At 54.9% G+C, this 15,970-nt stretch overlaps 1 protein-coding gene across 1 annotated transcript; it reads right to left on the bottom strand.

Annotated features, from left to right (window-relative positions):
• Positions 1-1,788: 1,788 nt before the first annotated feature.
• TGME49_256830 (SacI domain-containing protein) lies at positions 1,789-15,109 on the bottom strand (the record flags this gene model as incomplete). Its single annotated transcript, XM_018781121.1, has 11 exons — positions 1,789-5,251; positions 5,525-5,659; positions 6,335-6,704; positions 7,061-7,124; positions 7,699-7,870; positions 8,493-8,947; positions 9,587-10,321; positions 11,484-11,733; positions 12,509-12,669; positions 13,489-14,629; positions 15,009-15,109. 11 exons carry the CDS (start codon positions 15,107-15,109, stop codon positions 2,041-2,043), a joined length of 6,795 nt encoding a protein of 2,264 aa, XP_018636956.1. The 3' UTR covers positions 1,789-2,040.
• Between the last annotated feature and the right edge of the window lie 861 nt (positions 15,110-15,970).

Genomic DNA, 15,970 nt, shown 5'->3' on the forward strand with positions numbered 1-15,970 from the left:
AAAAGTATGAGGAGCCTTTCTCCCAGGACGAACAGCTCGCGCGGTCGACGCTTGCTTGCCCTTGCACACTCCGCAGTGGCGACGGCATCCGAATTGCGTACTCTCTTTGTGAAGTTCTTTTTCCTGAAATGATGCCGCATTCGTTGTCGCTCCGCAGAACGCTCGTCTCTTTCCGCGCAGTTGGTGTCTTTTAGAATCCGCAGAACTTTATTTCTCCAGGAAAATTACCTCTAAGGACGCCCCCTCTGCCCTCTCTGTGTGCAGGGGCACGAGCGAAGCGGGTGAGTTTCCCCGGTGTCTTTCTCCACGGAAAGAAGGCTTTCAGCGCCTTTTGACGGAGGATTTCGAGAACCGCATGCAGTGTGTGGACCGGAACTGTTTCCGTAGAAAGAAGCAATCTTCGCCGCAGGAGACAGAAAAGTCCTTAAACATTTGGAGAATGCTCGGTGGCACACGAAGGGACAAGCAGACATACGAGTTGCCACGGAGAGAGGGAGCTGACGAAGGTGACAAGAAGACACAAACCGTTTCTTATGGAGATCTCGGAGGTCTCTGAATCACGGTGAAAAAAGTTACAGGGGCGCACTTCAATGTGCCCTGAGAAAGGCGTGGAACGAAAAAGAGCATTCAGTCGAAGCAAACAAATGTTCTGACTTTTCGATGCAAAGAAAGGCGACAAGCGTCGCAGGAAAGAAACAGAAAAACCTTCTCGCTGACTACACTCTGGAAAGGATAGTCCATCCCAGACACTGACGCAAACGTCGGCAGAAACGCATCCTTCAAATCCATCAAAAAAGACTTCCAGCTTCTGAACACAGGCGACCTGAAGCAACCCCCTGTACAATATACTAGAAAAAAAACCGACAGAACAGGCGCAAACCACGTTCAGGTAGCTCTCCATGTATATAGATAAATATGCATGTATATATAGTTCTACAAGTATATATATATATATATATGAATTAGAGGGAACGTGACAATACGTATGTCTGTATATATCTATATACTAGATGAACGGCAAAAAACGAACGAATTTAGAGCCAGAGCGATACACACATCAAAAGTGTGTTTGATACGATATTGCTGGATACTGGTTTTGCCGTGTCTTCTCAAGACCCCTTTGTTTCTCACGTAAACATAGATAACTTTATATATATATATATATATATATATACAAGAAGAGAGAAAACTGGAGAAGTATGTATACATATTTTAAACGTCTGTTTTCCTTATTTATGGATTGCTTGAAGTCGGTGGAAAGATGTATAAGAAGGTTTACCCGAAGACGGTTTGAACGCCTTTCATCTCACAGAGAATCTAGATTTCTTCTTCAGCGTCGTATAGTCAAGCTTCTACTTTTCCGACAAGACAACTTGAGGCCCTGCCGCAAAGACATGCTTGGTTCTGAAAGAGAAATCTGTTTTCCTCCAGATCTGTGAGAGGCGCGAACTAAGCGAGAAAACAAAGTCTCAGCTGCAAGCACGATCACACATGCTGCTTCAGTGTAACAGCTCCTGTGGACTCGACCCCAAACTTCTTTGGACTTAACCGGCCGTTCGAGAATATTCGAAAAAGAATTGGTTTAGCTGCATACTCTTGTGAAACAGGGACCAAGTAAATGTGCAGTCTGGTGAGAGAGAAGAAGACGTATTTAGGCTGTACTCGTAGGAAGTAAAAACAATTCAGCTTTTTTTCGGAGTTGAAAGTTCCTTGCTGTTCTCGCGCATGCACGCATGCTTTTAGTGAGTGCGGCGCCGTTCTCGACATGTCTCGGGAACTCCTTGCAGTGCTTTAAAAGATTTGGAGAGTTAAAAAAAATCGAAACAGAGAGGTCCCTGGTGTCTCCGTCTCGAAGTTTTATCCATACAGAAAAAGAAACAGCTGGCTCAGAGCCTATCACCAAACCTAGTATGAAGATATAAACAAAACTCATATATATATATATATATATATTTGTTTATTGTCACATGTATTTATATATATATATATATATGGATGGATTCTTATTGGGTTGGTACCCCCCTGCGTTATATGTTCTCTTCACCATCCATGAACGAGGGTGAAGGCGTTTTCTGCACGCTGGAGCAGCGACGCGACTTCCTGTTTTTTCTTGGCCATTGCTTCTCCAAAGAGAAGAGGGATGTACTGGGAAGTCGCTCTGCTTTCTCCTCCCACAGGCAGAAGTTGCCCTCCTCTGTGCTCTCTTTCAGCCTTGGGGCTTTTCCGCATGACCTGCGCAGAAGACGAGAACGAAGACTCCAGCGCCGTTCCGGAGGGCATATCCTCTGGAAAGAAGAGCGGCCACTGAACAGGCGAGAGAAAATCACCGATGGCTGCACTGTCCTCCGGCTCTCTCCCTGGCGAAGCCTCTCGCCTCCACAATCGCGCCAGAGACGCTACGGCCTCGGACTGCGCAGACGCAGGGCGCGTGGGCAGAGACGAGCTCCGAGCCCAGAGCGCCTCGCTAAGAGGCAGAACGAGACGAGAAAAGGACTTCGTTTCTCCTTCAGCTGCGTCGAAGTGAGAAATCCGAGAGGCAGAAAGGCTGACGGAACAGCTGTCTCCAGAGGTAAAGACGCTGGTCCCGCGCTTCACCTGACAGCCGCTAGGAAGAAAAAGACTGGACCCCACATGCGTCTGTGCGCCAAAGTGGCTCGTTCTACTGGGGCGCGGATGTCGCATGTCCCCCATCTCATGTACACCGCGTTCCGCTCTCGCTTCCCTCGCGACTGTCGGCTGTTCCTTTCGCCTCCAGGCGACGTCACCGTTCTTTGCTTTCTCGAGTTCTCGTTTCGCCTCACGCGCTCTGCGTGGATGCAATCGTCTCTCGTTCGGTGTCGCGCCTTCTTCCCGGTCCGCACCCGCGTCCGACGATTCCTCCCGCTCGCGCAAAGTCGGCTGTCGCTCTGTGTTTCCGCTGCCAAGACGCTCTGCCGTCTCCCGCTCCTGCGGCCTCTCCTGTCTGCCTTCCTCATCCCCCCGTTTTTTACCCGGCGCTTCCGTCTTCCTCTCGCCGTCGGGGGTCCTCTCGCGTCCGGCAGGCGCATGCAGTTCCCTCTTGTTTGACAGCATGCGCCTCCGAGCTTCCGCGAACACAACCAGAGCCTGCGTCGGCGACATCTCCCAGTGCCGGAGACAGAACGGAGAGACGCAGGCCTGCCTCGCGAGCCCAGAGGGAGAGGCCTCAAGATCTGGAGGCGACGCAGAGGAAGAAGAGAAGGAAGACTCTACACAGGGATCGACAGGCGAGGGATATCGAGAAGTGATATGCCTAAGGCTGTCTAGCTTGAGAGGACGAATACTCGCCGGCTCGCAGCAGTCTCGGCGGGAGCCTCGGACACAACCGCAGGCGTGAGAGGCGAAGGGCACAAGCCGCGCAGACCTGCCGGAGACGCCAGCGGCGGCGTCTTCGCGACCGGCGGCTTCGTTTCTGTCTTTGTCATTTTGACAAGACTGAGCGTGTCTACAAGCGTGACAGAGAAGCGAAGCTTGGTAGCCTTGAAAGATCTGGAGAGACGAAAAGGGAGGCGGGCGCGAGGGAGCAAGCAGAGACGAGGCAGGGTGCGAGGCGAGGGAAAATCCGCCGAGGCTCGGAGTGTCTCCGATGAGGAAATGGACGGCGCGCGCTTCTCGCGTTCGTCGTCGAAACTCGGGTGTCTGCGTTTTCCACGTTGTTTGCTGTCGCCGCTGCTTCACGGGGATGCTTGGTTCTCCTCTGGCTCTGGAAGGCTGCTGCACGGAACGCCTGGAAACGTTCCTTTTGATGCCACAGCAAAGCCGATGCGGAACGCGCGCTCTCGCAAATGTGCCAGAACCTCGCGTTTCTTCGTCGACTTCTTCTCGTTCTTGTCCTTCTTCTTCTGCTTCTTCGCGCGGGTCGCCGTCGGTGTGAACGCCAATGTTGAGCTCGAGAAAGCGGGCAAGCAGCACCCGTTCCCCCTGCGCAGACTCGTCGTCGGCGACGTCTTGCAGGGCGAGGTAGGCGGCAGAAGGTGGAGAAAAGGACTGGAGAGAAGGCACAGACGAGAGGGAAGGAAAGGCAGAAAAGGAGAAGGGGAAGGAAGGGAGAGAAGACAAGGAGGGGGACTGGCGAGGCGGCCTCGGCAACGCCGCGACCGCCACACACTTCGCTTCTGAGGAGCCTCCCTGCCGATCCATCTCTGAGAAGAGGGTGACGACGTCGCGTCCTCTTGGACTCCCAGCATCGCACCCGACGGACTGGAAAGCCGTTCGCCGGTCAGTGAAGTCCCCGCTCTCTGAAACTCGAAGAAACAATCCAGGGAGGAGGAGACAGAAGGAAGCATGAAACGGAGACACCCACTGACAGTGGTCCGGCCTTCGAGACGCTGCCCAGCGGTTCCTCAGGGAGTCCGAATCACCTCGCTTGCCGTGGCGTCTTCGCGTTTGTCGCGTCGCTTCTGCTTCGCCTTCCTCGCCGTTCGAAACCTCTACCGAGACGTCGTCCTCATGCCAGGCTTCGCCTTCCTCGTCGTGCGTCGCGGTTTCACTCTCACTCCCTTCCTCTCTCGGCATCAGGTGCCGGGCTGCTCTCCCGCCTTCGGCTGCGCCGTTGCACCTCGCAAGTTCGCCGTCTGTTCTCGCGTCTGCAGAGAGTGATTCCGAAGCGCCTGCGAGAGAAACGGGAGACTTGAGAAGAGCGCGAGCGACCTCGGCAGCGAAGGCGCCCGCCTCCTCCGCCTCCGCGCGCCACGGCTCGTAGGTGTAGACACACTCCAGACGGCTGCGCGTCCCTCCGGATGAGGCTGGGGGAGAAACGCGTAGCTTCGTTGTGTCCGCGGCGTCGGCGAACCAAGCCGGGAAGCAGCTCGGAGACGCGGGGGAGTCAGCGGGGTGCAGCAGACTGGAGCAGCGAGGAAAGCGTAGCTCCGCAGGAGGACGCAAAGATCCTCCAAAAAGCGCAAACCACGGAGACGGTCGGCATGCAGGGAGCTCGAGTTTCCCCTTCAGAGCCGCCGACACCCACCGCGCCTGGGCCAGCGAAGAAGAAGAACTCCCCGAGTCCAGAGATAAAGCTGAGCACCCAGGCGACGCCGAGAGCGAAAAAGAAGATGCAGGTGACGGAGAAAGAGACAGAGGGGAAAGAGCGAGAGAAGAAAAGGAGAGGGCGAGAGAAGACGAAGGAGCAGAGAGAAGAAGCGTTTTGAAGGAGGTCGCTAGACGGATGGCGTTAAAGAAGCGCTGGAGAGGCAGCACCCACCATTCGCGAGGCTCGAAGGAAGGCTCTGTCCACCTGCGGCAAACGCGGAGAGACAGAAAGCATTTTTCGAAAGGAGCGTCATCGGCGTCACATGGTCGAGAATCCCTGCTGTTCACCCCAAGTGAAAATCAGACACGGTGGCGTAGCTAACATGGAGGTACACCCGAAAACATGGAGAAAGCAAGAGAGCGATGAACCAGGGAGAGCCTCACGCGACAGGAAGAAAGCGAAGAGACAGGCAGACAGAGACACGAGAGGGAGAGAGACGGTCTTTTCTTTAAACATCCAAATCGGGCAGAAGCCTACTCGTGATGAAGGCAGGCGTCGGAATCGACCTCCAGAGAGGCCAGAAAATTCTCGCCGAAATCAAAAGATTGCACTTTGCACTGAACGAGATTGACCGCTTGCTGCTTGCTGCCGTCTGCCAAGATATTGTTGTATCTGAAACAAAGTCGGATACGGTGTTCGTACAGATCAGAACGCGTTCAGACACAAGGGGATACACACACTAGGCGCGAAGAACAAGGTGCAGGCAAGCTCACGCGTTTGTGTCTTTACTCGCCGGGGGTCATCGCTGCGTCTGTGCTTGAGCGCTAGCGGGAACAGTCTTTCTGGATCGACCCACGGCAAAAAAGAGCCAATGGAGAGAGAGACTGGTGCGAACTGTGAATCACGAGACTGAAGGGAACCTCATCCAGAGGAGACGCTCAAGAGGACAATGCACAAAGGACGACATCTAGCCGACTATAGGGCGAGATCGAGGCGAATACTCAGGCGCTTCGATGTTCCCCTGTGAGGGAAGGAAAGCTGAGAGTGTCAACCTAAGAGGACACAACCTCTTGTTTTAGTCTCTGGCGACGACACAATTGCCTTTGCGGTGTTCTCGATATCCATATCCACGTATCTGTGATCCTTCTCTCCCTTTTCTCTTCTCTCTCTTTGTTCGATCTCTCTCCGTCTGGTTCTCCTTTCTCGACGTCTCCTGCTTTCTCTCATGCAGTGATGGCGCGCGTCACCTTCGCACAGAAGTGATGAGAGAGAGAAGAGAACACAGACGCACTGCTCGGTGCTCTGCCCTCGGCCTTCTCTCTCATTCGCTCTGAGGCGTCTCTTTACCTTCGCTTTACAGAAGTAGCGAGCGAGAGAAAAAACAAAGGAGACGACGTTCCGTGCTCTTCGTCGCGCTGCTCTCTTTCTCTCTCCCCGCTTCTACTTCGCCTCCACCCACGAAGTGCCCGAGCCGCGCTGTCCATCCACGCCGCGAACCCGCGAGGCTCCGCGCCTTCACGCTGCGGATTTATCCGAATATAAGCCGAGGCGAGGGGCGCCACGTGCGCTGGAGGGGTCGCGGGAACACTGGAGGCGGAGACGAGTGCCCCTGGGCCTGGACCGCCGCGGGGCGGCAGACGCGAAGGGGAGGGATGCCGCGAAGCTGAACTGGGCGTTCGCGTATTCAGCAGTTGTTCTTTCTTGTGAGCACATGACCCTGGAAGCGCAGAAGAAAAACACCAGCGAAACGGGGGAGAGGCGCTGAAGGGAAGGCCAAAACCAGGGCGAGGTGTGGGCTGGAAATGAGACAAACACTTGGGCAAAGAAGCGACAAAAACAAGAAGTCAGAAAGAGGAGAGCAAAACGAAGCACAAAGCACACACGCGACAACCGAAGAGAAACACAAGATAAGAAAGCAGACCGAAACATAAGGGCCGCGAGGGAAGCATGAGGCAAAGAGAAGACAAAGGAAGGAAAGAGAAATACTGTAGCAAGGATGGAAGTGAAGGAAGCCAAAGAAAAGAACGAAGAGGACAACGGGAGAAAAAAATTCAAATTTGGAGTAGACCGTACCTCCATACTGCATCGCTATTTGGTCGCCCGCCGCCTCCAAAAGGCTAGAGAGAACCGACGCAACCTAAGAAAATTGAAAGAAACATTCGACACACGAGTGCGAGCAGATGGAAGAATGCCGTGTTTACACCATAGATCGAGATGCTGAATATATAGATACAGACAAACATAAAAATATATATATATATATATATAAACTAGGTAAAGAGGACGTAAAGGCGGGTATATAGGTAGACACCTGGGGATACAACCTATGTACATATATATATATATATATATGAATACAGACATAGATATTGGCAAGTAAACGTGTATGTATGTACGAATATACGAGAGAGAGGCCGACACAGACAGGGACAGACGAAGGCAGGAAGAGTTTCGTCACAAAAACGATCAGTAGGCACACATGTACACAAGGCTGTTGGAGTGCGTCGCAAAGAGAGATTTCAATGAAACTGGAAACGCACGACTGAAGCTGAAGAGCGAAACAACCCAACCTACAGAGACATGTAGGGAGACCGCCCCATCACGAGAGACAGACATACGCGTAGAACGATAGGCTGAAGGACATATTTATATATATATATATATAAATTGAATATGCGGAGAAAGGAACGTTGGTTCGGAGTCGATGTTACTTGGGGATCCAGGTCAAGGGAGTCTGCAGGAATGAATCGCATGACGCGCAGTAGGTGAAGAAGGACATTCTTGTAGAGGACGAGCTGCGCGTCGTTCGTTCGATCCAGACAGTCCAGGCAGTTGACGCGACAGATCCCGCGCTGCACACTCGTGGCTGCGAGGGTAACTGGACTGAAAACAACATGCAAAAATGCGTGCGATCCCTCTCCACAGAAGCCTCGCGGCGTCGCCTGTCGGGTCGGACGACGAGAAAATCCGTTTTTCCATCTCCTCATTTTCGAAAAAGAAGAAGCTCAGAAAACGTAATGAAGGTGAACGCACTCCGAGTGACATTTTCCAGCGTTCGGCGACGAGGAGAGACCTGGGTCTCCAGTTTTTCTCTCACTCTCTTCTCACTCTCGAGCAACAGAAACAGCATGTTCAAGTGAAGCTACGCGTCTCATCTGATGACGGCGAAAGACGTACATCGGCTTTGCATGCTACGAGAAACTTCACGAGCAGCTGCCTCTAAATCTGTGCATTATCGAATCGTCTGTGTCACTCTCAAATTGTTTTGCGTATAACTGGGAATCAATGCAGAAGACATGCGTTGCCCGGCATGTACTAGAAGTCAGAAAACACCCTAGAGGAGCTTCGACGAACACCGAGTTAATCAGCGTCTCGCGTCAGTCTGTCCGGCGGAGGTGCATCGAATCGCGTCACGTTGTTCTGCGGCGCTTCGCGGAGACGACGCCAGTGAACTGGAAAACCTGTCTGCTTCTGTCCCATGAAAGCACAGCTCTCGAATGCCTACTCGTTAGTGTAGAAGACTCCCACCGTGTTCATTAATTCGTCGCCCAGACGCTGCAGCTGTTGGTACGGCGTAAGCGTCTCTTCTTCCTGTCTGTCTCTCTCCCTTTCTCTTTCTCTTTCTTCCGCCTTCGCTCGTTGTTCGTCTCCCTCTCTGCTGTCGAAGAATGACTGACGCCACTCGTCGGAGCAGGGCGCAAAGGGTGTGCCTGTGTGCCAAGATGCTGTCCGACCCAGACGTTGCGCAGGAAAGCTGAACATTCCGACGTTCTTCGCCTCACGCCACCGCAACCGACAAGCCGGCGCGCCTCGGCCCTCGAGCGCGAAGGCCTCGCCACAGGCAGAAGGCGGCGCAGAAGGAAACGACGCCGACGGAGTCACGTGAGGTATCGGGCGTCTGTACTGCTGGCGTTTGAGGTCGATCCAGTGAAAGTTGATTCTCAAGGAAGGAGGAAGTTCCTGCAGAGACAAGAAGGTGGACAGATCCGGCAGGAGCTTCCAGTCCAAGAAAGACGCTTTCCCCTTGGTGAAGCCTCCCGTTTTCCCGCTTGTCTCCTGCATGGTTTTCTGCAGGTTCGTCTCATCACTGTTTCCCTCTTCCTCTCCCCCCAGACAACTCGCGCGCTGCACATCAAACTTTCCCCTTTCTTCGCTGTCGCCGTCTCCCTCTTCCTGCAGCCTCTCGCGTTCTCCCTCGGTCGCGTAGTTGCGTTCCTAGTAGCCTCGTTTACTCCTTCGCGTTTTCTCGCGTTCTCCCGCTCAGGCGAAGAGCTCGCGCTGAACGTTGCCCTGTAGCCTCAAACGTTGGCGAGAGACGAGCGGAAAGACTAAAGGTCCAGTGTGTGCGGTAAAGTCGTCTTCTTCCAGTCGCTGTTAGCACACGACAAGGGAAGGCGTTTCAAAGAAAACGGATGTTCACCCAGACAGTTTGTTTCTAGGCAAAAAACATAACGGAGCATCAACGTAGATGCTCAGACGGGCGTCGCTGGGTGCCGCGCAACATGACGGCTTTGACAAGCGCGAGAAACCTGGGAGCTCGTTCTCTTAATCCTACCCGAAATGTCCTTTCTTCCTCTCCTTGCCACTGTCTCTCCTCACCTCGTTCATCGCGTCCACCAGCTGTCTGTACACCTCGCTCAACTCCCCTTCTTGTTCTTCTCTTCGCTCGTAGCCGGCGCCCTTCCTCCCCGCTGCGAACGCGGCTCCCACCGCAGCGTGGAGCGACGACGAGGACGAGAAGGACGAAGACGCGTAAGGAGGCGAAGCGGAAGAAGACGAAGCGCAAGAAGCGAGGGAAAGGCGAGGAAGCTCTGCGGAGGAGGCGCGGAGGAGGGACGAGACAACAGGACTCGCAAACAGGGGAGACACTGACGTCTCTGATGAGCCTGGAGGCTGTGGGGTGTCGACACACCGCGCGGAAGAGACTGTTGAAGACCCGTTGTGCGGCGCTGCTTCCACCGGCAGCGCAAACGAAGACGAACCGCGGCATGACGGAAGATCAGGGGAGGACTTTGTGGCTCGCAAGCAGCTGTCTGAAGATGCAAGGAAAGCTGCTGGGTCACCTTCTTCGACAAGAGGAGAAGGCGAGAAGGAACAGGGAGACTTGCGAGACTGTCGGGACACCCTGGCGCTCTGTGGCTCCTCGCCAGACTCCTCCCTCCAGTTCGCCGAAAGCGAGCACGCAGAATCAGAAGAGGGAGAGAACGAGGAAGCGGCAGCCGACGGCGACGAAGGCAGACGACGTTTGAGGAGGTTGAGGACATGAACCGGAGCTCCATAGCGTTGAAAGAGCGAGGCGAAGTGGCGGCGCGTTGCGGAGGCATTGACGTCCGTCTGCGAGGAAGAACGGGTCCAGAGAGGAGGAAACACTGGCAGTTGAAACGCAAAGTCAGAGTGAAACGAGCTTCCCAAAGCGATACGTAGGTGAGAAACGTTTGCCGTTGTCGCGCACAAAAGAGGCGAGAGAGAGCAGAGAGACAGAATGCGGAAAGGACACACAGAAGAGACAGAAGAATTGAAGAACGAAAAGAAGCCGACGGCCGCGAAAAACGAGCAGCCTGAGGACGTTTATAATCTTCGTCTGTTGCCAGCTGTCGCGACACCCGGCTTCTGTTGTGTGGCGCCCCGGCAGGCGAATCCAGTGCATGCAACTTGGTGTCTGCTTTGCTCGTCGCTCTTCCTCCCTGCGTTTGACGCGTTTCTTCACCCTTCGCAAGTTACAGCCTCTTCCGCTGTTGCTTGTTTCTTCTAATCGCGAGAGTTTCTGTTTTCCAAGTTCGCTGCTTCCGCCGCACATTCCAAGGCCGCAGACGTTCCCTCTTGTCGCTCGCTTCGCGGCTGTCTCTGCTCGTGAGGAGCCGCAAGGCACATGGCGAGAGGACGTCGAGGTGAACAAACGCCGAAGCGACATCGCAGATGGCGTTCTGTCCGAGAGGGTGCGGTTCGCCTGCCCCTCGCGTTTCTGAGAGCTCGTCCTCTGCTGCTTCACACATCCTTTGAGAAATGACGAATGCACATGAAGCGAGTCTGAACGAGGGGAAAAACGACAGTCAAGCTGTAGACCTGAGCCGCGAACTGAGACGGGACGGCCGGTGGAGTTCGCGGTTCACGACAGCTCGGCGAAACTCGCGTCCGAACGCGGTAGGCGAGAAACCACGTTCACAAACGAGTACTTCGCCTGCGACGAGGGAGGCGACGAGGAAACGACCTCACAGACTGCATCGGTCTTTCGCGTCCGGCGCCCACAAAGATGCGGACTCCACAGAGCGAAGGCGACGCGTGAGAGAATCAGTCCGAAGGCATGAAGCTCAAGCGGAACTCTCAAGGTCGAAGACGAGACTCGCAAACCACCGCAGAGGACTAAGCTGAGAACCATGGCGGACGTCTCGCATGGAGCACGGAGGTCCGAGTCCGCGGGAACGCCCTGCCCCGCAACAGAACAGACAAGAGAAACAGGAAGCTCGTTGGCCAGTTAACGTCTCAATTTGTGTCTCACCTGGGTGCATGCAATCGCAGGCATCGCTGGAAGGACCGTCGCCTCCTGCGCCCAGAACGTCGGGACGCTGCCTCGGACTTGTACATGCGAAAACAAGTGAAAGTCGAAAACTCGAAGAGGCCGAGAATACGAGGAAGACGACGAAGGCGGAAACGCGGAGGCGCGGCGAGGAGTGTACGTATAGAAAACGAATTCAGTTTCGACTTCGTTTGCAGCGTCTCCAGCGACAGACAGCCCCCTTTTTCGATATCTGCCGAGACGCAAAAAAGAAGAGCCAAGATCCACGAAGGAAAGGTTCGCACACAGCCGGAAGAGGCCAGGCTGGAGCTGGCAAGAGACGAACACGATGAGTCCGAGAAGCAAACGCGATGAACTTCGCGAGTTCACTCTTTCACGCAAAACGCCGCCAGGGCGGTTCTGGACGGGCATGATGGACGCCAGCCTCGTTGGAAAGCGAGCGGCATTCGAGGCGACCGTTGTAGGAGGCGAAACAGGGAGAGAAAAACGAAGGACGATGGAGAGAGAAGAAGAAGAAGGAGCGAAGGCACAGGCGAGAGGAGAGAGCGACGGCGCCTGCTGAAAGAAATGCCATCCGAGGCGTCCAGAGAGGGATGCGCGAGACGCCAGACACAGGCGACAGAGAGGAAAGGAAGAAGGAGAAGGAAACGCAAAAGCGAGACGCGCAAAAGGAAATGCAGAAGAAGGAAAAGAAATAGGGAGAGACGCCTGAGGTGCCGACGGCGAGAAGGCGGTCAAGCGAAGAGAGAAAGAGACGACTGAGAGACGTGGAAAGCAGGGGAAAACAACGGCGAAAAGGGAGAAGCCGGAGGCAAGCGGACCGACTTGAATCTGCCGGGAAAGACCGAGATACAGCTGACACCATTTGTGTTTCCATAAGGCTACAGAGAGCGTCTATCGCATAGCAGGAAACCTCACGACTCGTCGACGCCTCTCACGCACCGACGGCTTTCCTCTTTTCTCTTCCACTGACGTCCACTGCGGCAAGCTGTATCCGGTCCACCTACCGAGTTCCGGCGAAGAAAGCCGATCTCCTTGCAATAACAAGGAGACGCGCGGTGCCTCGCGAAAGAGCGAGCGAAGCCGAGCAGACCGCACCGTGCAGCACTGGGAGCAGGATGCCCCTGCGCAGACACTCGAGGCCGGGAGATCCCTGGACGAGAAAAGGCTGCGCAGACACCCGGAAAAACAGAAACGCAGAGCCAGCAGAGGAGGCTGCAAAGGAGGCTGCAGAACAGGTGCCTCTTCTCAGCATGAATGACATCTACGTCTCAACGCATTTGACGACCGTGCGGTCGAGTGAAGCGAAACTCCACAGCTGGCGTTCGAAAGGCTTCAGATCCAGAGCATCCGCGGTCGCGGAGCTTCTCCTTCGAGGTGCAGGAGAAGGAGGCGAGAGGCACTGTCGGTACGGCATTCTTCATTCTTCTTTTCCAGTCGCCATCTCACTCTGTGCCGCTCGCTTGGCGCGCTTGCAGAGACGCGACCGAAGAGGGGAAGACTGACAGAATCGGTATTCAAAGGCTAGTCACCACTCCTGTGACAACTGTTTCGAGTTTCTTCTGTCGAGGCTCCGTCTCCTCGATCTTCCACCTGTGTCTCTTCCGCCTCGCTCCTTACCAGGTGGAAACGAACTGGCACAGAGTACAGACGAACGCCCAGAAAGACCGACGTCTACACACGGAACCTCGGAAAAGAGATCCAGATCGGTACAGACAGATGTCGATGCAGCCAGACGCAGACGGATCTCGAGCGAGAGAAACGAGAAGAGAGAGACGCGAAGTCGATGGATTCAGGTATACGGTACACGGTAGAAGACGCATGCAGATGGACGTTTACGCAGATGCGGATGTCGAAATAGCTTGGCAGAGCGGGTGCCGTGCCGGCAAGACAAGCGCTCCAGTATTGAACCTCCGGTCCCTGTTCTTCACTTCGAATTCACGGTGCGCGCTAGACCCGTCAAGCGTCTTCCTGGTTGGCGCCTCACCTTCATGAGTTCGTAGTTCCAGACGAATCTTCGCTCTTCCTTCCTCAGCGAACTTTCTTCGTTTTCTTCCCCTTCTTCACACGCCAGAAAGTCGTGAAAAGAAACGCCTTCCTCTCCACTGCAGTCGGCCGCGTCCCCGTCGGCTGTTTCGTCCTCCGTTGATTCATAGTCTGTCTGCGTTTCTTCCTCCTCTCTCGGCGGAGTCTCGCCGCGGTTCGCCTTCTCTCCTGTGTCGCCGTTTGTCGACCCAATCGTTGGCTGCGTCTCTCTCTCTGTGCAGAGTTTTGCTTCTCTGTCTCCTCTGCTGGCGCTCTGTCTGCTGGCGCTCTGTCTGCTGGCGCTCTGTCTGCTGGCGCTTTGTCTGCCGGCTGCGTGGTTTCGTCTGCGACGTCGTTCAGCCTCTCGTTGTTCGGACGCGCTTCCTCCTCCCGTCTCTCGCGAGGACGGCGCGCACCCGCAGACGAGGCTCGACCGAGCAGCGACTTGCTGCAGCGGCAAACAGAGGAAGAAGGACGGACAGAAAAAGTAGCTTTTCTCCAGCGAAAATGCAGCCAGCAGACCCTCAAACTTCTGATCCAGCGCCTGAGCTGCTGCGTGGAAGCTGCCAACAGGGACGGGATGCAGTGCCTTCACAGCCTCACGCAGGGGAGGAAGCGAAGGAGAAGAAACAGACCCAGACGAAGAGGACGCAGCAGACGACGATGAAGAAGCGGCAGACGAAGAAGAGGAAGAAGCAGAGTCGCAAGAGGCAAGTTTGGAAAAGGGAGAAGGCGAGTTCCTGTTGCCCTCGGGGTACGTCTCGCGTGGGGTGTACGTACAGCGGAAGCCGCCGCCGCAGATGCAGCTCTCTGTCCGGCGAGACGCAGAGAAGGAAACGGAGGAGGGAAGATGCGCATCGTCTGGACACCGGGCAGCTCGAGAGAGATGGAGGGAAGAACAGAAAGAGGTAGAAGACAGCGTGGAGGTAGATCTGGAGGGAGACGGGGACGATGCGCAGCAGCAGAGGGCGAGGTGTATGTACAGGTCCAGGTTTGGCAGCTGCGGGAGAGTCGTGAACAGCGGAAGGAATTCTGTCTTCTTGACTCTGAAGATATCGTGGACGCCGAGGAACGAAGTGACCTGAGAGGCGAACAAAGAAGGACTCCAAGGGCACACAGAGACGCGCAGACCCAATCGAGGAAAGAGGCCTTTCGGGGAACCGTGCAATAGACGCAGACTAACGCATGTTTGTAAAGCGAGGCGAGCGCCCATCATGAGATGAGGTCGGTTGACATAGAAGAAGGAACGGCAGAAAGCACGAGCTGCAGGGAGCAGATCGGAGAGAAGAAAGGGTAAAAACAGAAGAAGAAAGACAGACAACGCAGACGCTGCCTCCTGAGAAACAGGACCAAGCAAGAGGAACACAAAAAAAAGAAGACACCGACGAAGAGGAAGAAGAGCGCGCAGCGAAACGGAGGACAGACGACACATGGGTATCGAAGACTGCTGGGGGGACGATGAGAGCGGAGAAAAAAGATTACCTTTTCTGCATCTGCAATGACTGCGAGGCGAGGGCCTTGCGCGAGGGGGAGGATGCCGAGGAGGCCTCGCGCCTCTCGGACCGCCAGCTGAAGGGGATCATCCATTTCTCTGCAGATCTCTAGAACAGCGCGAAGATCAAGGAGATCCCGGACGATGCGAAGCGCAGAGACACACAGAAAACACCAGGCTTTCGAGTTTGGAACTGAGGCAGCGAGAAAATCCAGGCAGAGAGCAGAGACGCCCGAGCCAATAGAGGAGGGAGAGAGCGCGACGAAAGGAAAGTCGAGAGCAAAGTGACAAAGCAGATAACGAAATGAAGAACGGAATGAGAAGAAGAAGGCTCGAGACGGAGACCGATTGAGTTCTTCGTCCGGGCCGATGTCCTCTTTCTCCGCCCGAGGCGACACAGCACGAACGAAGAGTCTGAAAACGGCTCCGAAGTCAAACCGAATCTTCGCGTTTAGCGTATCGCCTTGGCCTGAAATGTCGTTCACTCTTTCGACCTTGCTCACCTGCGAGAGCGTTCACGATTCTCGACTTCTCAGATTCGTCAACAGGCTGTCCGCCGTTGCTGCCCAGAAAGCGCATGCGGAGAGAGGAGAAGCTTCTCGTCTGTCGTCTTTCGCTTCCCCTTAAAGAAGAAAAGGCGTCTCTCATCTCCTCACTTCTTTCGTTCCTTTCCTGTTCGGAGACGCCTCGCGTTGCCGCCTGAGTTCCTGCGTTGGCCCGGTTCTCAGCTCCATCGCAAAGCGCCTGTCTACGCCCGTGGCGTTGCTGGCTCTCTGTCGGCCCTTTGAAAATCAACAAAAGAGAAAACGTTTTGTTCGCCAGACTTCTTCCCCCCCGGAGCTTTCCTCTTGTCTCTGACTCTTGAGCTCCAGCTGCTTCTCTCCTCGCTCTCGACTGTTCTCTCCTCGCGCTCGACTCTTCTCTCCTCTCTTCTCTCTGTTGCTCGGTGTCT

Source organism: Toxoplasma gondii, chromosome VIIb (assembly GCF_000006565.2).
Source record: "Toxoplasma gondii ME49 chromosome VIIb, whole genome shotgun sequence".
In the NCBI taxonomy this organism is placed as follows: Eukaryota; Apicomplexa; class Conoidasida; order Eucoccidiorida; family Sarcocystidae; genus Toxoplasma; species Toxoplasma gondii.